Raw genomic sequence first — 27,976 nt, forward strand, 5'->3', positions numbered from 1 at the left:
AATTACACACATATTTAAATACTATAAATCATAATAATTAGCAATTTAAAATATTTATATAAAAATTCCATGCACTCTCTAAATTAAATTGGAGATAGAGTGTGTAACATATATTAATTGAAAATAATATAAAATATATTATAAATTATAATAATTGATAACTTGAAATATTTGAAAAACATATAAAAAAATTGATTGACTCTTGAAATTCTATTTGTAGCACATAAGTTGGGACATAAATAGTAAAACATATTATTTAAAAATTACATAAAAAGTACTATAAACTATAATAATAGACAATTTAAAATATTTAAAATCATATAAAAACTAAATGACTCTTTAAATTTTATATATATATATTACATAAATTGAGATAAATAAAATAACATATTGAGCTCGTGCTATCTTAGATTCTTTGTATCCAGTGGATGAAGATATGAACAATACATATTTTTTGAAGTGGGAAATAATTGTAATTTTTGAGGACCTACTGATAACTGTAATTTTTGAAGTGGGAATGGGATTTAAAGCCAATAAATGTTCGTGCGAAGAATTTGACCACTACCTACGTATAACTACCTACCGCGCTTGTCTTAATATACCCCACCCCACCCTACCCCACCTACCCATCTCCCTCCAATTTGTTGGCAGATTCATTCACAACACAAGAAAAAAATAGTAAAACAAGACAAGTTTCTCAAAGTCTTTAACTTTATACACACACCATATAAATTAGCTACTGATTACCAAACACAGAAAGAGAACGAAGAAATCTCCATCACGTTTCCTTTGTGGGGTTACCCTTTTTCCTTCTCTTTCTCTACTTCTGTATTTTAAGAAAAACCCCCCAAACAGAAGAGGAAAGATTAGCTGAGGAAAACCCCAGAAAAGTTAGAGCTTTTGATTCTTCTATTGTCCCTTTTCTTGATTTCAGGTGAGTCTTTGTTTTTTTGTTTTTCTGCTAAACCCATCTTTGTTTCTTGTGGAAAAAGGATTAAAGACTGGAAATTGGTTGTTTTGGGTAGTTGAAATTTGAGATTGAGCTAAGGTTTAAGAAGAATACATGTGAAAGTTTGAATCTTGTTAATTTTCTGGAAAGCACTAAGTAAGAATTTGTCCATATTGGAAGAAAGTTGTGATCTTGATGTGTTATGGGAAGGACCAAGTAGGAAAAATCTTTTTATAGAAGAAAATTGTGATCTTGATGTCATAATTGAGTAATTTTTTGGAAGAATGTTGTGAAATTTGACTTTTTTGGAAGGAAGTTGTGACTCTGATGTTAAAGGGTGCATAGTTCATGTGGAGTGAAATCCCTATTTGTTACAATTGGTGATAAATAATAATGAGCCATGGTGCATAGCTAGCTCAAGTTCTGTCAATTGAAACTCCAGTCTTGTAGAAGAGACAGAAAATCATATACAGTTTGTGTGGTTCCTGCTTACAGAGTTCTTGTAATTTGGGGGGGGGGGGGGGAGTAAATGGTACATTGCATTTTAGGGAGTGAGAGATTATTTTTTTTTTGAAATAGGTAACTTTGTATTATATCACAAAACAGTACATGGGTTGTACCGAAACCATATATGGAAGCTTTACTGGCAATAATAGTAAATCAACCTTTGTTGTATGGTTTCCTTTAACAAAATCTAGGGAGTAGTGCATGTCATGATAGTTCTGCATTACACAATTTGAGGGATGAATTGATTAATGTCAGATGTTTGTGAATATCCTCTTTATGTGCTTATTTTTGTCTAAAAGTATACGGAATGGGTTTAGTCTAAGAATTGAGGAATGCTTATGCAATAGAACTTGATTGCTAGGCATTCAATGGGACACGACATTGAAGGAATGCTTGGAGGCCCTGATAATACATCTTTTGGGAGAATCCTATTTCCGTTACTGTTTTCTGATAGGTTTTTGTTTTTTGCTAATTATCTGATTAATTGATTTGTATGTCACATAACAAATCCTTAATTGCAAACGGGAATCCGCGCAAAATATGATCTTACACAGGAAATCTGGTCTATTAATTGATCAAATTTCTTGTGGATTTCTTTAAACCATATTTAGGATCACTATCCATATTGCTTTTCTTGATTGGATGTTCTCTCTTACTTTCACTTGCTGTTTCATTTTGCATTAATTTAAAAATCTGGATTAAGATAATGAGTGGTTGTAAGGAAAATCTCTTACTTTCGTCTTGCTTCAAGTCTATGTGCTTTGACAAAACAACAAACAATCCTGATGATTATACAGCAATGCTGATTTCCCACAGATTCTTTTACAACTGATTTTTTCCCCTCACCAGCAGCCGGTATTTGAGTTTGATATTATTTAGCAGTATGAGATGGTCAAACCCTTGAATTGTTGTTGATCTGATTCTAGCTAGAAATTCCCTTGATGAATTTATGCCTTGTTTTGTTTTCCGGTTCCAGTAGTTTCCTCTCCTTCAACAATGTCAAGCTTGGAAGAGCCTCTTAACCTGGACAGGTTACCAACTTTTAGCAACATTGATTGGCTAGAGAGGTTCTCATCTGGTGCCTGCAGGTCTACAGGAGAAGATATGGCAATGGGGGACTCCTGGTCTGATGGGAGAACTTGCAGCTCATCCAATAGCTGTGTGTAAGTACTTAAAATTTTACTCTTACAGCTAGTATATATCATGTTTTCAGTGGTGCTTTCCAATATTACATTATGCACAACTTAGTGACAAATAGTGATGCTCCTGTTTTCTTGTACTGTTTGTGTGTTTGCACGGGTTTAAATGTTTCCTATACTACTTACTTTCCAGTCCTTTTTTACCAAGGTATTCCTCTTGATTATTCTTATTTTATTTGAACTTCAAGGTTCCTGCTCCTTCCACTGATTTGTTTTTTTCAGTAACAAAGTTTCAGATAGACTGATATGTTTTATCACTAATTAGCATAAAGTAAATACTAAAAACTTAGCTATCTCCTTGATGATTGGACAACGAAAACAACAACAACAACATACCCAGTGTAATCCCACAAGTGTGGTCTGGGGAGGGGGTAGTGTGTTTGCGAAAACTAAAAAGAAAAAAACTATTCATAATCTAAATCTGTTTGTATTACTATTATAGTGGTTGCTGTTGTTATTGGGATTATTAATTGTCTAATGTCTATCAAGGTCTTGACCATTGTTTAGACAGAGCTGTTACAACTAGAAACTAGAACGTTATCTTCTTCATGACAAAGGAGGACCATAACTGTTAAAATTATTCCCATCTTTCTAGTCTTGAAGACACTGTCATCTAAATTATCAGCAAGTTTCTCGCCACTTGACATGTCAGTGTAGATACGGAACATTTTGTATTTTTGCCTTTGGATGTTCTTGAGTAAATCATGCTTGACTATCCTAACATATTTGTCTTCAGTGAAGATGATGACGAATATGGGAGAGAGAACTTCAAATGGAGAAGGAATGGATCCCGCAATGTCATTTCAAGTCGAAGATCAAAGAGTCTTAGAAAGAATTATATAGTATGTGGAACTGTGTCTCGTTCACAGTGTTTGACAGATCGTCAACCTAAATCTTCCAGCAACCACAGAAGCACTGTGAGTAAAACGTTCAAGGTAATTGTTTGAAGTCCTTTTTGCCCCTCTTCTTTCAATGTCTTTATTTCTTGCATAGATTCCTGTATCCTTCTTCTTAAACATTTCAATTTCTGACTGGTTGTTTCTTTGATCGGTAGCAGTTGTTCAATGGCATGCCAAATCAAGTGAAGATAGTGGAAGTTGGTGCAAGGGATGGATTACAAAATGAGAAGAAAACTGTTCCAACATCAGTGAAGGTTGGATTAATTGAAAAACTTGTCTCTTGTGGGCTACCTGTGGTTGAGGTGACGGGTTTTGTTTCTCCAAAATGGGTGCCTCAGGTACTTCTTCCTCTTTTTATATTTAAGGAAACTTCTTTGCATACAGTTGCAGTGGGACACTTCCAATCACAAAATTTGTGTTTTATGTTTAAGCTTGCTTTTGAGTCTATGATCTATGAAATAAGTGTATAGTGATCAGAATATCCAATAACTTTGTTTTATGCGTTAGTTCTTTGAATTTTTCCTTTCTTTTCTGATTCTCCTGTTTATTTTTTTTGGAGCTGTCGGATGCCAAGGATGTAATGGAAGCAGTTAAGGATCTGGAAGGTGCCAGATTGCCTGTATTGACACCTAATATGAAAGTATGTAGTACTTGTTGGGAAACCTTCTTGCTCTTGAGGAACTACAACTTTCTTCCTCTGATAATTATATTGGTGTTATTTGAATTTCTGTTAGGGCTTTGAAGCAGCTGTTGCAGCCGGGGCGAAAGAAGTAGCAGTCTTTGCATCAGCTTCAGAGTCTTTCTCAAAGTCAAACATTAATTGCAGTATTAAGGAGAGCCTTGTACGATATCGAGCTGTTACATCTGCTGCGAAAAAGCTGGCAATACCAGTTCGCGGGTAATGAAAGATCTGATACTCGAGCACAAGGCTAAATTAGTTCCATTTTTCCTTCAGTACTGAACTAGGTTCTGCAAATTGGACATGCATTTTGTGTTGGCATATTTTTATATTGAAGGAATTGCTCTTTGTTTTCTGTTATCACCGCAATATCGAATAATTTTCTTCTAGAAATTATTTTGAACTTAATTTTGAAGCGAGTCATCTAAATGGACTCAGTCCCCTAACTTCGATTTGGTTAGTCTAATAATGACATGATGAAGACTTCAATATATCTTTAGGCGAAAAAAATGAGAAGTCTTAGTTAAGTTCGCTGCAGCTTGGATGTTGTAGCATGTAGCATTTATGCCTTACCATCATATGTGGTACAAAGTTAAATCAGACCTTTCAATGCTCGGCAGATATGTATCCTGTGCTATTGGGTGCCCAGTCGAAGGAGCAATTTCACCATCAAAAGTGGCATATGTAGCAAAGGAACTTCATGACATGGGATGCTTTGAAATCTCCCTTGGAGACACAATAGGAATCGCTACTCCAGGTAATATTTTAATTCATGTATTGCTTTACAACTGAAAAATGCCTTAGTTCTTTGGTTAAGATTCAATTGAAAATGCTATTTATGTTACCGAAATATTTCTATGCTTAGGGTCCAAAGCTAAAGTATTGTAGTGCTAAAAAAAAGGAATTTTCTCAGTGAAGTGACTTGACGTCCGTTCCATGTTATTTTATTTTCTTTCCAGGAACTGTTGTTCCTATGCTTGAAGCTGTGATGGCTGTGGTTCCTGTGGAAAAGCTTGCTGTGCATTTTCATGATACCTATGGACAGTCTCTTTCAAATATTTTAGTTTCCCTCCAAGTGAGTTCTTCTATCGGAAATCTAGTCGAAGCATATATACAATTCTTTCATGCTAGCTTTTTAAATATTTGAATCTACAAGTAATTGCATGTCATATTAATTAAGCATTTAAATTTTAAGCTGCTGAACACTAGTTAGACGTCAGAACTTCTGGTGTTAATTTTATAAACAATCATGAAGGATAGGTTTCGAGAATTGGGAAACCAGAAAATGTTGGTGTATAAGTTGTTAAAAAGTGTTTATACTTTATACTCCCTCCGGTTTGTCATGATTACGAGTATTGCCTCTAGTTAAGAAAGTATTGCTAAGCGCCTCGTGATTTCAATGTGCCTTCCCGATGACCTCTCATACTGGTTTTGTTTTTCCTCAAACCTACACAAGATTCTGTGAATTAGAGATGGGAAATACAAAAATGGAAGGGCACTAGTGAAGCCTAAACTCTCCTAACCAAAATAAGAGCGGAACAAGCTCCACACGTCTGCACAAAGCTAGGAATTTGCAGAATCCTATGGGGAAGATTTTTCTGACAACTGGATGAAGATATAGTCCTTTTTTCTTCCATAAACTTCTGTTTTTCAGTCCAAAAGTTTCATTCCATCTTTACCAAATACTGCTAATGATCATGAAATCTAACACTTTACTTCACATCCATATTTCAATTTTTTCTCACTGCATTTTGAATTATGCACCTAGAGTGCTTGTCAATAAATTTCCAATTGGAATCATAGAGTATGGTAATGCTTTGGCATGTTCAACAAAAGCATGAAATGGTAGTTATTGTCAGTGGCGGAGCCAGGAATTCTTACGAGGGAGATACGAAAAGATGCATAAACGCCACTCCTGGGACTCAAACCTGTGATTAGAACAATTTGAACCACGCCATTACACTAAAAGCGTCTCTTATGTTGAGGATTAAATTTTTTGAATATATACACAAAATCGTTTTTACCCTATTTGCATAGTATCATTTTTCAACAAACGGGATTCCATTGAACCCCTCATTACCTGTGTCTTCAACACTGCTTATTGTCGTGGAGTTTCTGTTTTTTAGTGCATAACTGTTTGTTGTATTGTGCACAGATGGGTATTAGCACGATCGACTCCTCAGTTGCTGGTCTTGGGGGCTGCCCATATGCCAAAGGAGCTTCTGGCAATGTTTCAACAGAAGATGTTGTCTATATGCTTAATGGTCTAGGGATTAAAACCAATGTCGATCTACAGAAACTCCTGCTAGCCGGGGAGTTCATCAGCAAGCATTTGGGCCACCCATCCGGATCCAAAGCAGCTATTGCTTTGAGTGGAGTAATGGCAGATGCATCCAAGATATAGGAAGGGAAACCACTCCCAGATGTGATCAAATGGTCTCATCAGAAGTGCACAAACCAGAATATAGAGTAGAAGAGATGCCACTTCTATAGATGCATACTTATCAAAATATGACCAAAAATAATCTATTCGACACTGTGTGAAAATGAACATGCCATTATTTAGACAACATCAAGCTGCTCATTGCAGCATATATCTAATACAAAATGATTATTGATTTATACTTCCCTTATTCTTCTTCCTTATGTTTGTTCAACTTGTGTTGTCATTATTCCTTTCCATTGTCATTGTTCTTTTTCTATTAATAAGAAATACCAACCACTTCCTTGTACCCTTTGGGGTGGCCCAGTGGTTTGGGCTTGGGACTTCCATGTTGGAGGTCTCAAGTTCGAAGCCCCTTGCCAGCGAAAGCAAGGGGTTTGCCTTCTGGGTCGAGCTCGTTGCACCATCAGCGCCTTGTTTTGAGTTATTACTATCCGTACCAAATCCACCATCCATTTTCGTCTGGTTCAAACGACTATATCTGCCAAAGTTATCCATTGTTGAAGTAAAGTATGTTGAATTGTGATTTTGTTGAGCTTGAGTTTGATAATTCATGTGGTGAAGCCAAAGAATAATCACTATTCTGCTGAGTAATTTCTTGTTTCACAGGTGCAATAAACTGTTAATTGTGACACTGTTGTTTTTGGCATTGGTAATTCATCTGTTGTTGCTGCTCTAAGCTTCATGTTAATGTTTCATAGGAGCTACAACTTCACATCCAACACCAATATTGCTCATGGGATTTTGCTGAGAATCACAAATTAGGCCATCCGGATTCGATTCTTGGGGACCAATATTAGCTACAAATCTATGATAACCACAATTCCCAGTGGAGCGACAAAGAAAGAAAGAAGAATTTTGCGACAAAAAATGATTATTTTTTTTAAAAAGCAAAGAAAAATAATAATTTGGCTGATGGTGAAGCGACAAACAATTCTTAAAAAAAAAACATCATCGCTCGCCTCTCAGCGAAATGTCCCTTTTGATTAAGTCCAACATTGAATGGCTTTTATGCATTTTGGAGAAAAAAAAATAGCCTTTTTGACTACCGAGCCTACAAAATTAAAACTAACCACAGAATTTTTTCTATAACTGTGCACTGACTTATTATGCTAAAGTCTAGTTATTTTTTTTTTTTTCAAATCAGATCTAAACTTGAGATCTCACTATAGTATTTAGGATGAAATATTCGATTTCGATTTACTGGTTTTAAAAATATTATATCATTATTATATCAAATTAATTCAGCATGATTTGATATTTTAAAATTTTGTTTTAATATTTTGCGGTACAGTAAATCGGTGACCATAATTTAATCAACTTCAACTTACATATTCATATAGTTAAAAAATTATGAATTTGATTTTTCAAGAAACGTTTTAATTATATCATATTAATACCTTAGACATGTAAAAATATTAAAAAAAACAAAGTACAAACAATTCTTTTTGTTAATCAATCACCTCAAAAAATAAATAATTAAAGCAAGATAGAATAATTAAAGTTTCAAAATCTAAATAATTATTTACTATTTTATATTTGGTAGTATTATATAGTTACACATATATGAAGTTTATATGTAATTATATTTAGATATGATATTTTTATGTCTTGATATTTTTCTACGAATACCAAATACCATATCAAATACTAAATATTTTAAAAATATATATCGTATATTAAAATATTCAAATCACGATGTTAAAATTTCAATTTCGATATTATTCGATATTTACCCAACCATGCCCACCCGTAATCCCTATTAATGTGTAGGGCCTTCTCCTCCCCCCCCCCCCCTTTTTTTGTTTCTCATTTTGTTTGATATCTACATTAAAATCTAACTAAATTCAAATTTGTGCCGAAAAATCCTACATTAAAAAATAAAACACTTTCTAATAAAGACAATTCTATACCAAAAAAAAAAACTTAAATCTAAGACCTCTTTAGTTAATCACGTAAGAGTAAACACTCCACCGAATGATCCATTCTCCTCCTTTATTTTGGCTTCCCCTGATTGGAAGCAAATTTAACCCACTTCTCCTCAGTCCAGCAGGCAGCAGTAAAGAGAAGAAAAAAAGGGGGGGAGAGAGAGAGATCAGAAATATGGACGAGCAAGAATTTCGACGTCTTCTTGAGCTCTTCCCAGCCGTTCGCTCTCCAGATTATTACGTAAACAAACCTCTCTCCTTTTTTCCTATCTTTGTTCTCTATAAAAATCCAATCTTTAATACAGAATACATTCTTGAAAATTGAAAATTGAAAAATGGGTTTTGATTTACTATCTCCTTCACTTAATACCCACTTGATTAAATTCTCTTTTTTTTTGGGTTTTTAGGGTGAGCTTGATTGTATTCTGTGTCTTCATTTCTGGTGTAAAGTAGCTATATTTAGAATCCTTGTAAGTAGAAGAAAATAAGTTTAGTCTAATCAATCTTTGGAAATCTGGATACCCAGAACTGAGTTTTGTGCTGATGTATAATTGTTGTTTACCATTTTATTTTAAACCAGTCCTCAAGTGGGTTATTATAGGTTGACTTGATTCAAGTTGCTGTTGGACAACTACTTGTTTTAGCTCTTCTTTAGTATTTTTCTAGTACTCTAGGAGACATATTTATGATATAGTTTTCTTGAAATTTGGAGTTTAGATTTTCTGCTATAGAAAATTAGTGTGCTAAGGTTGTCGTTGTTTGGTTATCCTACTTATGGAATCTTGGACCCAAATCGTTTGCTGAATTTTTAGACATAGGCCTGGAGGTACTAGCAACTCAATCTATGTAGCTCGGACCCTTCTAAAGGGCCGACATGTCCGTGCTGGATGCCCGTATCCTTCAAATGTAGTGCGTTTTTGAGGATCCAACATGGGCACGGCAATATTTTTGGATGTTCCGAGTAACATAGAACTCAATGGCCTGTGAAGTTTGAGTAACCCAATGGTGGAGTTCAAAGGAGCTCTTGAAGCCATTATCTTAATTGTTATTTTTCTCCTTGAAGCGCGAAAGAGTTAATAGGCTAACATTGTCTTTATATGCATGATCCATCTATTGCTTTTATACTGTAATATGGTTATAATCACTTTTAATTGATGTTACAACAATAAATAGCAATTCTCCTCGTTTTGATTCTTTCTGTCCATAATGTACAGTTTAATACTCATTAACTTTTCGGATGCCAACAGAAATCCACTCTATATCATCCCTGAAGGCTTAGTAGTTATTTTTTTTAATAACCGTGGTGTCTGGGCCAGCTTTCACGCACTTCGACTAATTCCACCGGATACCTGTCACCTCCCACCACCAACAACAACAGGTATCAGGTAACTCTGTCCATCAAGGCTAGGACAGATGGGAAGAATCACCTAGTGTTTTTGTCTCCACTGAGTTTTGAACCTGAGAACTGAGGGTTCTCTACCACTTCATTGATCACCAGGCCACACCCTTGGGCGCAAGGCTTATTAGTTATTGGTCTTCTATTTTCTTTGGAAAGGAATATCTCCTCAGTGATATAATTGAGGATTTCAACAGTTATGCAAGACAATACAGAAGAATTCTCTTGGCTGATTTCCATGGCTTGCCATCTTGATCATATGTTTTTACATGCTTCTATGAACTAGAATACCTCTGTCTTTTAATTAGGGTCCGAAAATGGGAGAGAGTGATTGGGAATTAAAGGCTGATGTCTTGTGCCATTTACCTCTTTCTTGGGATGAAAATGCGGAAGAAGTGGAAGTGGTAGAATTATCAACTCCTCAGCATGTATAACCTATCTAGTGGGAAAATAGAAATGGTTGCGCACATATGAGACTCCAAATATATGGGATGTAAAAGTGTGAATTCTAGACAAGTATATCCACATCTCTGTTATGCTTATCCCCGTCATATTGATCTCATCTAGTGCTAGTCATTTAATTTCTGATGGTTCTTTTCTTCTTCAGTTTCCCAGTGCATTATTTCTTATATATAATCTTACCTCCCGATTCTCCTTTGCATTTTATTCGTCTCCCATCAGCTTGATTTGGATGCGTCAAGTCAATCAACTTCCCAGTCCAAGCAGAAAGAGGAGGTACGGCAGAAACTTTTCATCATGTAGTTATCTGAAGCTTTGTTTCCAGATCTTGATTATCTCTTCTTACTCCAAATCTGTATCAGGTGAAGCAATTGCAAGATGGTCAGAATAAGGGAGGTGTAGTAGAGTCCAATACTCGAGCAATGGGCCATGGTGGTATGTTTTGACGTTATCAGTTATTCTTTTTCTGGAAAATGACCAAAAACTGTTGTTTACAATGACCTTAGAATTATTCAACCTGCATGAAAATACTGCTGTCGTTAGATCATAAAAACTAAACAAACAACTGTATTATTTATTTTTTTGAAATTGGTAACAGTACAGCCTATTCTATTAGTTTGTAATGGGTGCCCTTCATTTCTGAAGTGTGTATATTTTCAGATTGATACATCATTTAATATCTAGCATTAAATCTAGGGTCTTGATTCCGACTTTCTTATCCTGCATATCAGTCTTACATTCTCCCCTAAAGTTTCTGCGAGAAATATATGAGAAAAATATTATTGAATTGTGTATCTACCCTATTACATTGAGACCCTATTTATTGACACTACATTAGACTCCTTTTCCAACTAGGACACTACATTATGATCTTTTTCCAAGTAGGATTCTATATACTATTCTTATTCTTGTTCCTATTCTAAGTGGATTGTATATACCTGTATTGTTCCTATTCCTATTCTAATAGTTTCAGTAGCTAATCATCTTGTCAGTAAATTTAAGTTTCCATATCTAAACTTTTACTTATGAAAAGTAAAATTCAAAACCCATTTATTCTATTCTTATCAGAGATTGAAATTATTTATGAATTCCCATTTTAAAACAATCAATGGAAATTAAGTTTTTGGGCTATTGAGATTACTCGATCTGTATCTCTTACACCACTTTGGAAAGATCTCAGTTACTGAATCACTTTCATGTTACAGAAGCATTTTGGGCCAAACTAAAAGCAACTGCGGAGAAAAAGGTATCTCCTGTTATGATCATTTATATGTAATTTTTGCATAGAGTCATCATGAACAATTTCCCAATGCTGTGTTATCAGATATTGTCCATCCAAACCTAGTAGATTCAAATGTGCTTTGGTTTGAATACATGCCTGTATATACAGCGAAGGGCTATTAACAAGTCTTATCGTTTTGAACTTGTTGGTCCTTCATATAATTGCTCGAGCAGACGGTGTGAGTTCTCTCCTTTTAGTGTTTCCTTATGCATATACATCAACATACCCAGTGTAATACCACAAGTGGCGTCTGAGGGGGTGGGAGGGGTGTACACAGAATTTATCCCTACCTCATGAAGGTATAGAGGTTGTTTCAAGAATACCCTCGGCTCAAGTAAAGCATAATAGAGTAGGTTTGGAAAGGAAATACAATAGTGAAGAAGCCATAAAAAATGAGAAATGAACAGTAACAACAACAAATAATATGCTAACTGAAGTAAAGCAAACAACATGTGATGATAAAATCAAAGAATAAGATAGTAGGGGAGTAATAATAATGATACTTGTAAGAAAACTATACCTCATATAACATAATTCTCTCAGTTGGCTGGTCTTAATGATTTTACCTTCTGAAATATCAACAAAAGTTTGTGATAAATGGTAATTTTTCCTCATGATCAAAGAGGATAACTATACAAACTCCTAAATCAATACCTTCAGATTAGAAGGGAATTTGAGTGGTTACTTGGTGAAGACTAATGCAAGTTTAACAAAAAGCAGGCATGAGTTGTCAATGTGCCGAAACATTATAGCTAAAACTACGCCAGGATTAAGTCAAAGTCATATTACGTGTAAAGAAATGGATTTTGGGCATACGTCAACCCCAAAAGCTACTCGTGAGGAGAGGATTTTCCAAGATCATATAAGGAGACCAATTACCCATTCCATATCCGATGTGGGATTCTTACACTCCCCATCACGCCCAGACCTCGTTATTTGGAGCGTGGACAATATAATATGGGGCTCTTGGTGAACAAAGAATTGAAATGAATTTGACTCTAATATCATATAAAGGAATGGATCGTGGGCCTAACTCAACCCATTTGAGGGAGGATTTTCCAAGACAATATAAGGAGACAATTACCCATTCCATATTCTATGTGGGACTCTTACATTGTTGAGTCCCACATCGATGGGATAAGGATAATTTTGACTTTTTATGGGCAATCCTCCTCTTTGAGCTAGCTTTTGGAGTTGACTTAGGCTCAAGATCCATTTAACATGGTATAAAAGCCAGACCCACACCAATTTATGATTTACCAACGTTGGGGCCCCATCTTATATTGTTCATGCTCCAAATGTCTAGCCGTGGACGTGAGGTGGGGTGTTGAGTCCCACATCCGTGGGATGAGGAGAATTTGGACTCTTCATAGGACTCCTCCTCCCTTTGAGCTAGCTTTTGGGGTTGAGTTAGGCCCAAGATCCATTTAAAAGTATGTTTTGGTAGGGGGATTAGATCAGAACAGCTATGAATATTGCTGCTAAATGACCAAGCAAGTATCCCCCTTGTTAAGTCAGTGATATCTCATAAGAAAAATGGTATACGCTGGTGATTAGAGTGCTCCTTGGTTAAGGTTCTCACAGAGGGGGGAGAATGTTGGATTTCTCTTCTTTGGTTCACGGATAATTTAAAAGTGATTCCAAGCATTGGATGCTTTTTTGTTTCTTTCATATCTTACTGAGTAAGATTATTCAAACAGATCATCTTTTCAAAAATTCTAACCCCAGCGAGATGATTGAGCATGTTCTGAATGGAACTTCATTAGATGGTTTGTGTGCAATATTTAATCCTGGTATAATAGTTTTTTTGTGATGGTGGTGTCTGAGTTAGCTTGTGTGTATACCTGCTAGTCTCTTACCTCCCACCAGCACAGGTATTGGAAAACTCTATCCACCAAGCTTAGGCAAATGGAAGAAATCAATATTTTTGCCGCTGCTGTAAATTAAACCTTGATCCCCCATAGTTTCGTCGACCATTTTTCATCCTGCTTCACTGACAACTGACAATATCTCATGCTATTACAAGACTGGACTCATCTGTGACTAACAAAGGTTTGGTCTGGATTTTTACACAGATGAATCCAGCAGAAGCGGAAGAATTTTGCAAGAATTTTCGACAAGTTTACTGGAAACTTGTAAGTACACTAAATCCAGCAGAAAATTTCCTGCTTTCTTTGTCTTTGGATTTGGTTAAAGTGTGTTTTTCTATTTCGTGTTAAGCCCATTACCTAAAACTTATGCTGTAAACTTGACGCTGGAAAACTTTACAACTTTCAGGTGGACGAAGAACTGAGTTTGGAAGCTGCTCGGAGCTTGCTGAGGTCATGAAGATTTTTTTTCTCCCAACTGTTGTTACTTCTAGTCACTTCATGTTCTGGATATAGTTGTTTGTGTGATATGTTGATGTATTATTACATACATTGAGTTATATCTTTTTGTTTTTCTTAGTGAAATGATGTTACTCTATAAAATACTTTTTAAACTTTGTTTTGTCTAATGACTAAAGAAGGGTGAATGAACAAGCACAGATGTCATGCATGACATTGAAAATACTTCAGAAGTATCACTGCATGGCACAGGTTCATTGTTCATTTTGTGTTACTTTATGCATATAATATACGTAGTGTATAGATTGCGTATATTTTTGTCATATTGTACATTTTGGTAAGTTTTCCTTAAATAAAATACAAGAGTGAATAGCAGTGTGAAACAAAGGGTCAGTCAGGTCTTCATTGTGGCAACTGGCAATGTCAGTGCCACAAAATCTTGATGTATCAGCAGTATCTTTTTAAGTGGAGCCTTCTACAATTGGAATATTAGAATTTTAATAATACACTTGACATAAACCTCCAATCAGTCATAGAAATCAATAGATTGGAAAGAAATTACTTCCTCCGTTTTAATTTATTTGTCATACTTTTTCTTTTAGTCTAATTCAGAAAGAATATCATTTTCTTTTTTTAGTAACTCTCTAATTTTAAATTTTCACCCGACATGTTTAATACCACAAAATTAAAGTACATTTTGGTATATATTTGATATATGTTTAATTTAAAATCACAGAATTCAATTTTTTTTTAAAACTCCGTATTAAATTCAAATAGGACAAATAAATTAAAATGGAGAAAATATTACTGTATTAAGAAAAACAAAATAAATATTCTTAGTTGTCCTAACTCGGCTTTGATGGTCATTCTGACCAATTCTTAGACTGGCGGAATTTGGAAGATAATAGTCACTTGTTAAATAGGATACATATACTCAAATGATAAGTATTCATCTTATATTTGATTAATATAATTTATTATAGTTAAATAATTTAGTTAAAGAAATAATACGGATAAATTTTTACCCATTAAAATTGATAGCAAAAGACAATTTAGGCTATTCTTTCAGTCAAAAGTACAATATGATTATACTAAGAGGAGGTGTATGCCTCAACCTATAAATTAGTCAAACTAATTTATCCACGCATTTGTAAATAACCATAATATTTATAAGAAAATTACTCAACATGATAAGTTGGTCATCCTCAATTCATATAAATATTTTTCATTTAATCAATCTTTTGCGGAGTACTAATTTATCTTTGATCTTTTAAAAATTCTAAAGATGTAACAAGTTAATTTAACACACTTGTTGTGATGCAAAAAGTCAAATGGAATTTATATTCATCTTGGTCTTGTAATTGCATTAGCATTACACCTGTCAGGAATCACTAATATACCTCTCAAAATCATAAATCACACTCTCAACTGTACACGCATACTAAAGGGTCTTATATTTATTCATCAAGCCATGATTGTAGGGGACCCCAAGTGTTCATGTATTGTATAGATATGGTATCCGATCTCACATAAATCACTCGTTCGTAATCTTACATCAAACTCAAGCCACTCATTGTCTAGATAGTGGTTATATACTCATTATATTTGCATATTTATGCTATTCTATCCAACTACCTTTCAGAGCAACATATCAAGAATACATAGCCATGTATTATACCAGCGTGATATCCGATCCATGACTCATAACCGCTTGTCTGTAAGCTCACATCAAACACAAGTCATTCACTATCATAAAAGCATATATGTTCTTACCATATCAACATATCTCAATATGCATCACGTTCTAGTTATTCTCAGAATAATACAATAAATACAGATTCATCAAAAGTGCACATTATAAATATAAATCATGTTAGACAGTTCAACAGTTTCACATACTTATTCATATAAACATCATTAACTCATATCAATAACAAATCGAGACTATGCCCTGTCACGATCCAATTTAGACCTTAAGCGTGACATGATGATTAGAATCCGAAGGTACTCCAACCAAGCCTCTTAGCATATATAGCAAGAATTTCAAAGCATGAAATCAAAAACAAACTTTAAATGCGGAAAATAAGTCTTAAAACATAGAAAATCTCGATAAAGGAGAAATCAAAACATAACATCCAAAATGAACGGAAACATACTCCTCTAGTCTGAACATACCTCTACTAAACTAGGCGGTGGCGTAGGACAAGCCCTAGCTCACCCAAACACGAAGACCTACATAAGTCTGAATATAAAATAAAGACATAGCTGGTTCACCTTTGAATCACGAGTGTTATACCCTGTACTTTTGTACTTCGGAACATTTCCTTAAGCTTCTTAAAAGTTGCCACGTGATCCATATTACCTATAACGTTATCAAATAACTCTAAGGAAGGAAGGATGTGATGCCCCATAATAGTGAAGGTTGGAAATAAAGTTATAAGGATTTAAAAGGAGTCGGAGGCCAAATAACAAGTCGTGGAACTCGACTTACTTGCGTAAGCCACCAACTTGGATGTCCTACGTAATTAAGCTACTTGAGTACATGTTGAGCTTAAGTAGCAAGGAATACATAGGCTCTTAAAGTGAGACGAGATTACGAACCCATAAAAAAGAAGCAAGTAGGTGACAAGTACGTGATGTACCTACTTGGACCAAGTAGGCGACCCACCTACTTAGGGTGGACCCCACGCTGCCATGTGACAGCCAAGGATTGGGTGCATGACGTGAGGTGGCGCCCTAGGGGATGGACACGTATCACCCCTAGGGGCTTCCACGTGTCACTTCCAAAAGTGGGATATATATGCTGAAATTATGACTAAGGAAGTCATTTTTCATCTCTTACACTTAAGGAAAATTGGAGAAAACCTAAGGAGAAAGAGAGAGTAGCTACGATAGCCCTAGGATTAAGGTAAGCCCTCTGATTTTTCTCCGTGAATCAATTATATAAGGTGTTCTTCGGTTAAATAACGGTGTTTAATAACATAAATTAAGGGTTTGGGGCAGCAAGGAGAATTAACGGGAAGTTCATCAACTTTCGGCAAGTTTCGGAGGCCCGTTTGTTAAGGTATGGTGTGATTCTCTTTTCCCATGTTTTATTAAGGGTTTGGAAATGTTATGAATGTATAAATATGGATTGAAAACATGAAAATATGCACGTTACGACTGAAGAACGTTGCAGGTCATGTAAGGGCTGTTTTGACGATATTCTAATGGGTTAAAGTTTGGCTAGTGTCGTTGTTATTGTGGTGTTGTATTGGGAGTTATTTTGTAGTGTTGCAGGGCTGGAAACATGTCTAAATATGGGTATAAGTGCTTCTGGTTTCAGCCACATGACACTCCATTTTGTGTGATTTGGATTTTACGAAATAAAGATTGAAAACCTTATTTTGGTATCGTGATTTTGGGCGAGTCATTGGGAACTTGTATTGTGTAATATTGTAGTGATTTGTTTGTACATAGCTGATGGTTTTTGTTGGTAATATGGCTGCTAAGGTTAGAGGTTAAATCAGAAATTTGAATAGAGCAAGTTATAAAGAAAACGCTGCCCGATTTCCGTTAACTTCGGAACTAATCAATAGACTTGTCAAGAAGGACAAGAAAATAAATGATTTCTATAAATACGTGAATATTAATGTAGGAACTGCAAAGTCGAAGGTCATTAATATTGGTATTACTTTCATGATTAATAGGTTAATGAGGTAATGAGGCGAGCTGGATTACAGTTAATCCATAAGAGGTATGTAAAGCCTATCTCTCCTTTCTTTTGGCATGTCTTCAAGTTAAGTAAGGAATGATATGAGCTTGAGGGTAAATCTACTCATAAATGCCAAGCATAATTCACCGTCCTTATTTACTTCTTAATGAAAGCACTCTTATAGTAATTGAACTAGGTCTTCTTAAACCTTCCATACGTTAGGAAGTGATGAGTATGTGAAGCTACCCTTTATTTTCTTTTGGCATGTCTTAGATGTAAGTATTATGTTAAGATGTAAGTATTATGTATGTGAAATTGGGAGTTATTCCATTTTTAAAGCTCTGAGTATGAGTTAAGACTTTTGTTCACTTCCTACTGATTAGAACTCCTGTAATAAGTTGAGTCATTACCTTTCAAATCTTCCATGTGATAAAAAGTAGTACATGTAAAGCTTGTCCTTTCCTACTTCTAGAAAGACTGGACTATAGGTAATACAGGACATGGATCTAGAGGTGACTCCCTTTATAAGTTATAGATATAACTCGTGACTTGTAGTCACCTTTGAATATTAAAGGTCTGAAAGTAGTTAAACTACTATTCTCGAGCCTTCTATATAGTGGATAGTAAGTGGAGATACCAACTCCTCTTCCTAAAGGCTCTACAAGGGTAAAAGTCCCTGATTGCATAAACTGTATGGCATCACCTTGATACATGTCTCTGATGCCTAAGACTTCACTTGATATGATTCCTACTGACCGTTAGAGGGTACTTAAGACGATTACTACCCTGATCTTCAAGTGATGGTTCACTTGATTACTCTGTTGAGCCACGGATGATAATTTAGTTGCATATAGTTACGCGCTGCTTTGCTCACGCATACTGTAATACATCTTTCACTGAGTTCCAGGCCAGCTATAATATATGTATATGATTATATGATATGTGGATCGGGCAGTCGTTCCTCGGCATTATTATATGATATGTGGATCGGGCCGTCGTACCTTGGCATTATTATATGAGCTACAGATCGGACAGTCGTTCCTTGGTATTATTATACGATATGTGGATTGGGCTGTCGTTCCTCAGCATGTACTTGATATATATATGAATCAGGCTGTACATTCCATAACGCTAATAGTACATATAGGCCTATGATGATAGAATGATATATTTGTAATACCGAGTCCCCTAGCGGGCCAGGTACGGTGTGTGATGAGGGTATACATGACTTTATTTTATAAGATGCAGGTACAATGATTTATTAAAGGTTACACTTTTTCCCTGCATCCCTATTTTAGCTGTAATCTCATTTATGCTATGTTATGCTTTATATACTCAGTACACATATCGTACTGACCCCCTTTCTTCGGGGGGCTGCATTTCATGCCTACAGGTACAAATATTCATTTCAAAAATCCGCCAGCTTAGGGTTTCCACTCAGCTATGTCGGAAGTGCTCCACTATTCTAGAGCCTAGCTTTTGGTGCTGATCTTCTAATATATATATTCGTTTATTCAGGAGTACGGTGGGGCCCTGTCCCGCTATATGTTACTGTTAATATTCTTAGAGGCCTGTAGACATGTGTATGTGTTGTACGTATAAGTTCTGTTCAGTTATGTCCGCATGATGTATAGTAAATGTTAAGAGTCTATGGCATCCTTGTCGGCTTGCATGCCCTTTCATGATAAGATACAAATAAAAGAGGCTACATGTATATGAAAATGCTATGACCCACTAGGGTTCTTATGTATAGTTCTTATATTGATTGTTACATCTAATAGTTATGTATATGAGGGTCCAGATCGAACCCCAATCACGGCCTATGGGGTTGGGTCGTGACAACGAGGACTCACCAAAATAACTAACTCTGAGTAGGATCTCGATCTAGCCACGAGGATGAGTAGAAACGTCATGTTCTATATTATAAAACAATATATGCAAAAATATGCATTAGTACATGAAATGTATTAAGTATGTGAGAAGTATGCATAACATGAATAAAAGGACATAATAAGCATGAACATGTGATGCATAACCAATTAATTTGAAAAACGTGAAGTAAAATATAAGAATTATGGGATAAGGTCAATGCATCATAAAACATCATTTAAGATCTTGTAAGAAAACATAGTCATTATTTTATGGGATATGGACCGTAACCAATAATAAAACTATGTGAGCTATAACATGGAGTCTGGTGTAACTCCTACACCAAAAAAGAAAAGGCTACTTGAAAAGATAGAATCCATATCATTAACATCATGAGCTATATGTGCATTCACTAGCTAAGTCATTTAAGACAACCTACGAAAGCATGTAGTTTGGGACTAGAGGTTACTACTAGAAGCTCCCTTACCAAGCTTCCATCTCAAGCCCTCCCGGTACTAAGTCAAATTCTAACGAATAGAGAAAATCATTAACATTAGGAAAGTCAATAAGCATATACCAATCCACATTCATAAAATCATATAAGAGTAGCTCCTTAAAACATGATTTCATAACATTGGTCATAAAGACACTTACCTTTCTAACATCTAAGTCATGATTTCATTCATATTGTGAAAAAATCTTTCACAATTCATTGATACGTATTTGAAAACATACTTGAGATATCATTCATAACTTTCATAAAATATTCGTAAATCCTTCATAGAGTTCAAGATAATAATTCATAGTTCATAGTTGAAAATCATAGGCATAATGCATGGGTCTATTTGAAATCAATTAAAAATCGTGTATCATAGTAAATTCATGCATAATGAAATAGAATAACATTAATTGAAATCAATTAAGAAAGACCCATGAAGAATGGACATCAAACCCTCATTAAATTGAATGAAAATTACTTTGGAGAATTGAGATTATTTTGAAATTCAATGGATAAAAGGAAACAATTGGTGAATTCTCACATAACTGGACATCAAAGCCCTGGAAGCAATCGAGATTGAAGTACTTGAACTTGGAAAGCCTAGCCTTTCTTCATTTGAGCATGAGAGGAAATTGGAGAAGATGAGTTGAGAGAATTTGAGTGTTTTTGAGTAAATGAGAGGGAAAAGGGTATACATAAAGGGTAGAGGTTATAGGATAGTTATCGATCCAAAATGACGTAGTTTAGAGGTTAAACAACTGAGAAAAATCCAAAATATCCTTCACTTAAAAACTGACGTAGTGACCTATGGATGGGGCATACGGTCTGTAGTTCCTACTATGATCCACCAAACCCCCTTTGTAGAACCCATGCCCAAACCTTTACCTATCTCCTACGACTCTTGTCCTATGGGTCATTGTCATGACCCAAGATAGGCTCTAGGTATGACACGACAATTAAAATCCCGAGGTGCCCTAACCAAGCCTCTTAGCATATCATTTATGAGCATACATAAGGAAATTAAAGCAATAGAGCTAAGACATAAATGCAAAAATAAAGTATCAACATGGAAAGCCTTAATAGAAGAGAACAAGTCTAAATCTCAAAATGAAAAGACAACATAGACTCCATGACATCCAACGTGCCTCTATCAAACTAGATGGGGGCATGTGTCATGAGCCTCGAAATATCCATCTCCTTGATAAGCATAAAGATTTTACATTCTTTGACCCCCAAATCAGAGACACCCGAAACAAACTTGCTCATATGAGCCCTTGGATTGACAACCGCAAAAGGAGAATATTTTGACTACTAAGGTCACGAATGATGAGATGAACCAGCTAGCTAATGAGCAAGGCCTATCACCTAGAGGCATTCATCACAATCCAAAATTTACAACTATTCATGCTCCTATTAGCAAACCAAACACTAGGCTCCACAACCTTAGATCCCATCAATGATTAACACAATTGTTTGGAATGTTAGAGGTATCAATACCAAAGGAGTCATAGACAGACTAAAGTCACTCAAACATATCCATCAAACATCTATTATTTCCATCCTAGAACCTTTTCCCAACAATGCTCATCTCCAAACCTTTAGAATCAACCTTGGTATGGATAAGTCCATTTGCAATCCTAATGGCAAGATTTGGATCTTCTGGACTCAAGATGTTGATTGTAAAGTTATTGATGTTGACGACCAACAGATCACTTGCGAGATAAAATACGTAGAGCATCAAAATGCATTTCTCACGACCTTTGTTTATGGAAAATGCAAAGATACTCTTAGAAGACCGCTTTGGGATAGGCTCCTACACCACGCTTCCACTAACCTTCCTTGGTGCACAGTTGGGGACTTCAATGTCATCACCTCCATTACTGAGAAACTAGGTGGAATCCCTTACAACATGCAAAAAAGCTTCGAGTTTATAAGCGTTATTGAAGCATATGGCCTAACGGATTTGGGGTATCATGGCTCAGACTACACTTGGTGTAATCAACAAGATATGCATAAAAGAATATGGAAGCAACTCGATAGAGCTATGGTGTCCGATAATTGGTTAGCTGCTATGCCTCACACTTCAGTCACCCATCTTCCCTCTACTGGTTCTGACCATAACCCTTTACTAATAGAGATGAATGTTAGGCAGGATTCCGCTATTAAATATTTTAAATTCTTGAATTGTTGGGTGGATAACCCTACTTTTCTCGAAATTGTAGAGTCCTGTTGGGACAGACCCCTGACTGGGAATCCAATGTGGTCCTTCCACCAAAAAATAAAAAGGCTTTCCTCCACCCTTAGCAAATGGTTGCGAGTGGAATTTGGTGACATTTTTGCCAAGGTTAAGGAATATGAAGAATTGGTGAAAAGTGCCGAAGAAAATATGATAGTGTTCAATAATGAAGAGAACAGGATGCAATTGCATGCTCTCAACGCCGAATACATCAGATTTCTTAAAATTGAAGAGAACATTCTCAAACAAAAAACTCAACTACATTGGTTCAAGGATGGAGATGCTAACACCAAGTATTTCCATGCTTTAATCCGTGGTAGGAGAAGGAGATTGTTCATTCACAAGGTTACCAACGAAGAAGGGGATTGGATTCAAGGCGATGAACACATTGCTAGAGCAGCATGCAATCATTTTCAGAAAATATTCATAAGTGATGAATCTCGGATTCTGGAGAACATCTTGAATTACGTTCCTAGAATGATCACAGATGCTCAGAATGAAAGCCTTCAAGCCACACCTACCATTGAAGAGTTGAAACAGGTAGTCTTCTCCATGAATCCTAACTCTGCAGCTGGTCCGGACGGTATGAATGGAAAATTCTTCCAAGCTTGCTGGGAGATTATTTCGGAGGACCTATTAGCAGTGGTTACTTCTTTCTTCGGAGGGTATGCTATGCCTAAGTTCTTTTCTCATGCTTGTTTGGTCTTGCTCCCAAAGGTAGATCACCCCAACACACTCTCTGACTATAGACCCATTAGTCTCAGTAACTTCACCAATAAGATTATATCAAAACTCATTTGCCTCAGGCTTGCTCCGATTCTTCCCGGTCTTATTTCTCTCAATCAGTCTGGGTTTGTAAAAGGAAGAAGCATCTCTAAAAATATCATGCTAGAACAGGAGATTATCCACGATATCTGAAAGCCTGTTATTGGCGACAACGTGGTTATCAAGTTAGACATGGCCAAAGCATTTGATAGAGTCTCCTGGTCCTATACTTGTCTAGTACTGAGAAGGATGGGCTTCGGTGAGACCTTTATTGATATGATTTGGCGAATCATGTCTAACAATTGGTACTCCGTTATCGTTAATGGGTCTAGACATGGTTTTTTCCACTCCACCAGAGGGCTCAAATAGGGTGATCCTCTTTCTCCTGCCTTATTCATTTTAGGAGCGGAGGTGATGTCCAAAATGTTGAATAGTCTTCATAATTACCACTTCTACCGTGGTTTTCATATGGAGAAAAGAGGCCCACAGATTAATCATTTGAGTTTTACAGATGATGTTATCATCTTTTCCTCCGGAAGGAAGGAAATTCTCCAGATTATCATAAAGACCTTGACTCTGTATGAAAAGACATCAGGGCATCTTATAAACAAGAATAAGAGCCACTTCATGATGCATCCCAATGCACTCCAAGACAATGTGGAAATAGTGAAACAGGTTACGGGTTTCACTCAGAAGCATAGTCCTATCACCTACTTAGGATGCCCTCTGTACATTGGCAGGCAGAGAGTCATGTACTACACGGACATGGTCTCTAAGGTTGTCAACAGAATTAGAGGGTGGCACTCCAAAATCCTCAGCTACGGCGGTAGAGATACACTCGTTAAATACGTACTTCAGTCGCTCCCTATTCACCTTCTTTTGGCCATTACTCCCCCCCGTACTACTCTCAAACAGATTGAGAGAGTCACCGCTGATTTTTTCTGGGGGTGGAAAGATAACAAGAAAAAATACCATTGGGCTTCATGGAAGAAACTTTGTTACCCTTATGACGAAGGAGGTATTGGGTTGAGGAGAACTACAAATGTGTGCAAATCTCTCCAGTTAAAGCAATGGTGGATCTTTAGAGCTAAACCAACATTGTGGGGTGATTTCCTTAGAGCCAAATACTGTTAAAAAGCGAATCCCATCATTTAAAAAATTCCATACTGGCCAGTCGCTTGTGTGGAAACACATGATGCACAACAAACACATTGCCGAACCTCACATTCAATGAAGGCTTCACTCGGGTTCGTGCTGTTTTTGGTGGGACGATTGGCTAGGTATCGGACCCTTAGCCAACTATAGGGAGGAGTTGGGAAGAGCAAACAATGCGAGGGTAGCTGATTTTCGTATAGATGGCCAATGGAACATCGATATGCTAAATCAGTTGGCACCAGCGCAGCTCGTTCCTCTCATTAATTCTTCCACACTTCAGCTGCAAGGAAACACACCGGATCAGGCCATTTGGAAGCTGAATACCAATGGGAACTTCACATGTTCCTCGGCATGGCAGCTTGTGAGGGAACACCGGACCAAAACACTATCCGACCATTACACTTGGCACAAAAACATCCCCTTTAAATGCTCCTTTTTGTTGTGAAGGGCTTTTAGAGGCAAGCTGCCAACAGAGGAAAAGATCACTGCATTTGGGTACATTTCCACACCATGTTGTTGCTGCCACAGCCTAGGTCCGGATACCATAGAGCACATTATCAGCACTAGCCATTTCGCTAGGAATATTTGGCACTACTTCTCAAATTCCCTAGGCATAAGGCATGAAGCCACACCCCTCAAACCTCTTGTTATGAGCTGGTGGCTTTGCAAGTACCGCACAGAAGCTCACAAACTTATCCTCCATTCCACCCCAATATTTATATATTAGAATTTGTGGAAGAATAGGTGCGCGAGCAAATACGGGGAGAAGAGTTCTAGCTTGGCGAGAGTGAAATTTGCAGTTTTCAAGGACATCTCAAATCTTCTTAGAGTCGCGTACCCCTATATCCATTGGCCCTTGAACTGGATCCATACCATCTCCTGCATAGATAAGTGTACTCATGAGATGAATATCACCCAAGTCTCGTGGATTAAGCCACAACTCGGTTTTGTCAAGCTGAACACTGACGGCAGCGCGTTGGGTAATCCGGGAGCAATTGGGGGGGTGGCATCTTAAGAGATCACATGGGTAAATTCATCTTTGCCTATGCCATACCGTTAGGGGAGGAAACCAACAATCAAGCTGAACTAGAGGCGGCATTTTATGGGCTTAAATGGTGCATTCAATAGGGTTTTCAACATGTTATCCTAGAAGTTAACTCGGAGTTGCTCACTAAATGGATCAATCATCAGACTAAACCTTCGTAGAGCCTTCACCAGGTAACTTAGGACCTCGTTGGTATTTCCAAATTATTTGTTCGCTTTTCTTGCAGGCATGTATACAGGGAGGCAAACTTCACTGCGGATGCTCTCTCCAAGCACAGTCACACTCTTACCACTCCAGGCCACTACACCACCCTCCAGCAGCTACCTCATGGTACTCGAGGTTACTACATGCTAGATAGAGTCGGCCTGCCCAGCTTCAAACGGAGGAAGACCAAACGGATTAAAAAGCCTCCATGATCTACTATTTTATGTTGCATCCTTGGATTGAGCACCCAATTGCAGTGTTTGTGATTTTCCATGTTATATCTTAGCCATGTTATTTGATGTTCATCGTCTATGCTACTTTTGTTGTATATATAGCATTTATGAGGATTAATCCCCAGTTTTATTTAGATTTTTCCTTTATTTTATGTAAAGGGAGAGTCTCCCTTATTTATGCTTTCCTAGTTTCTTTGTATCGAGAGGAGTCATTTCCTTTAGGTGCATAGTTTCTAGGTTTTATTTTCATGTGCTTGTATCGGGGATGAGTTGGCTGCCCTTAGTAGGATGGTCGGCTTATGAACCATCATAGGATTGGAGGTTAGGTTTATGTCCCCCTCCGTGTATTTTTTTGTTTTTATGTATAATACAGCTTGGGGGTGAGCGGCTCAACCCCTGGCCGCGCACGAGAGGTGGGAGCCTCGTGTAAGGTCTGTTCCCTTAAAAAAAAAAGTAAACTTGAGGAATACTCCCTTATACTTATATTACCTTGGCACAGATTGATGAACTCTTGTACCTTGGCTTCCCTTAGCTCCAAAGGAAAGAACAGGTCAAGGAAATCACTCTTGAATTCTTCCTAATCAATGGGAACTCTTGAATTCTTCCCAATCAATGAGACCGTCATATCTACCTCTTTCATCCTTCCATTGATCATACCAAACTTGGGCAACTCCCTTAAGTTGATAAGCCACTAGGTTCGCCTTCTTCACTGGACTAACTCCCATGATTCCAATGATCTTAACAATTCCCTCAATAAATTTTGTGGATCCTCGTCCATCTTAGAGCCATAAAACTCGGAAGGGTTCATCCAAGTGAAGTCATAAACCCAGATAGCCGACGTACCACATTTAGGTTCACGAGACCTACCACTTCTCTATTTTCATGAGTGACAACGACTTAGGAAAGAACTTGGAATGCGGACCAAAACTCAACAAGAGAGACTTGCTTATTCAAAGGGTCATTTAGAGTTTGTTGCTCCTCTTCAGCACTCTTTTAGATGGGGTTTCTTCGTGGAGGCATATTTCTATCATAGCAAAGAGAAATTATTAGAGGGAGAAACTTTAGAGTTCAACTTTATCGCATGATAAGATTATGAAAGAAGTGAAGTTTTTCCTAAGACACCTCATAGCCTCCTATTCATAGATGTGGCTCACTTCACACCGATGAATAAGACTCTACTGGATGTGGAATGTTAAAATCCATAGGATACTTTAAACCTGGCTCTATACTAAGTTTTTCACAACCCAAGCTAGGTCTTAGGTATGACACGATGATTAGAATCCCAAGGAACCCCAATCAAGCCTTTTAGCATATCATTCATGAGCATACATAAGATAAATAAAGAAACAGAGCTAAGACATAGATGCAAAAATAAAGTTTCAACATGGAAAGCCTCAATAGAAGAGAACAAGTCTAAATCTTGAAATTAAAAGACAACATAGACTCCATGACATCCAACATGCCTCTACCAAATTAGATGGGGGCATAAGAAAAACTCTTATCTCACCCATGACAACATAAAATCCACATGAATGATGAAAATATAAAAGTCTTGTCCTCGAAGCATGAGTACTCACTAACTATACAAAACTAAAGCTCAACTCTACTCATAAGTGGGAGGTGCGCGATGATTGTACGACCCTACATTATGATGCAATGTAGGTAAAACATATGCTTTAGTACATGGAATGCACTAAGTATGTGAGAATTATGCAAGAACAATAAATATAAGACATAATCAGTATAAACATGAGATGCATGGCCAATATCTTAAAACATGAGTAAAATTTGGAAAAAACCCTTTAAACATCATAATCATGAGCTATATGTTGATCCACTAGATAATCCACATTGGCATCATAAACCTACATGGGAAATGTAGTTAGGGACTAAAGGTTGCTACTAAGATTCCCTTGGGTAGCTACTTTGGCTACCGGACCAAACCCCACCTTAAAGTCCTCTCAGTGTTTAGTCATTATCCCAAAAAAGTCATAAATCATAGTCATTAATACTATTAGAAAAGACAATAAATATATCAATGCTTATCATAAAATAATTATAAGAATAACTTATTTACATGATTGATTCATAAGAATCTATGATTTGGTGAGAATTTCCTTTTACCTCTTTAACATAATTGTATGAGATTTAACTTTCACGCTTATAATTAAATTCTTGAAAACATCATTCATAAGATTTCATAAGTCA

The 27,976-nt window shown here is 36.6% G+C and overlaps 2 protein-coding genes across 3 annotated transcripts; both read left to right on the forward strand.

The window, feature by feature from the left end:
- The first annotated feature begins 681 nt into the window (after positions 1-681).
- Positions 682-6,857, forward strand: LOC129902652 (hydroxymethylglutaryl-CoA lyase, mitochondrial-like). 2 transcript variants are annotated; one of them, XM_055978000.1, is made up of 9 exons: positions 682-934; positions 2,433-2,619; positions 3,392-3,590; positions 3,713-3,892; positions 4,114-4,194; positions 4,289-4,452; positions 4,854-4,990; positions 5,193-5,308; positions 6,389-6,857. In XM_055978000.1, the coding sequence occupies exons 2-9, from the start codon at positions 2,453-2,455 to the stop codon at positions 6,635-6,637; spliced, it is 1,293 nt and encodes a 430-aa protein (XP_055833975.1). In that variant the 5' UTR covers positions 682-934; positions 2,433-2,452; the 3' UTR covers positions 6,638-6,857. The 2 variants fall into 2 exon arrangements, with proteins under 2 accessions (XP_055833975.1, XP_055833976.1); XM_055978001.1 differs by having other exon boundaries at positions 2,436-2,619.
- Positions 6,858-8,637: 1,780 nt separating this feature from the next.
- Positions 8,638-14,301, forward strand: LOC129903176 (uncharacterized). The gene is made up of 6 exons (XM_055978678.1): positions 8,638-8,845; positions 10,682-10,735; positions 10,822-10,894; positions 11,665-11,705; positions 13,817-13,876; positions 14,019-14,301. The coding sequence occupies exons 1-6, from the start codon at positions 8,654-8,656 to the stop codon at positions 14,067-14,069; spliced, it is 471 nt and encodes a 156-aa protein (XP_055834653.1). The 5' UTR covers positions 8,638-8,653; the 3' UTR covers positions 14,070-14,301.
- The last annotated feature ends 13,675 nt before the right edge of the window (positions 14,302-27,976 follow it).

The sequence above is a fragment of the Solanum dulcamara genome, chromosome 9 (genome assembly GCF_947179165.1).
Source record: "Solanum dulcamara chromosome 9, daSolDulc1.2, whole genome shotgun sequence".
Classification (NCBI taxonomy): domain Eukaryota; kingdom Viridiplantae; phylum Streptophyta; class Magnoliopsida; order Solanales; family Solanaceae; genus Solanum; species Solanum dulcamara.

Coding starts and splice junctions, on each gene's coding strand:
- LOC129902652 (XM_055978000.1), top strand. CDS start 2,453: ATGTCAAGCTTGGAAGAGCCTCTTAACCTGGACAGGTTACCAACTTTT. Junction 3,591..3,712: donor CTGTGAGTAAAACGTTCAAG/GTAATTGTTTGA, acceptor GATCGGTAGCAG/TTGTTCAATGGCATGCCAAA. Junction 5,309..6,388: donor ATATTTTAGTTTCCCTCCAA/GTGAGTTCTTCT, acceptor TATTGTGCACAG/ATGGGTATTAGCACGATCGA.
- LOC129903176 (XM_055978678.1), top strand. CDS start 8,654: ATGATCCATTCTCCTCCTTTATTTTGGCTTCCCCTGATTGGAAGCAAA. Junction 8,846..10,681: donor TTCGCTCTCCAGATTATTAC/GTAAACAAACCT, acceptor GTCTCCCATCAG/CTTGATTTGGATGCGTCAAG. Junction 10,736..10,821: donor AGTCCAAGCAGAAAGAGGAG/GTACGGCAGAAA, acceptor AATCTGTATCAG/GTGAAGCAATTGCAAGATGG.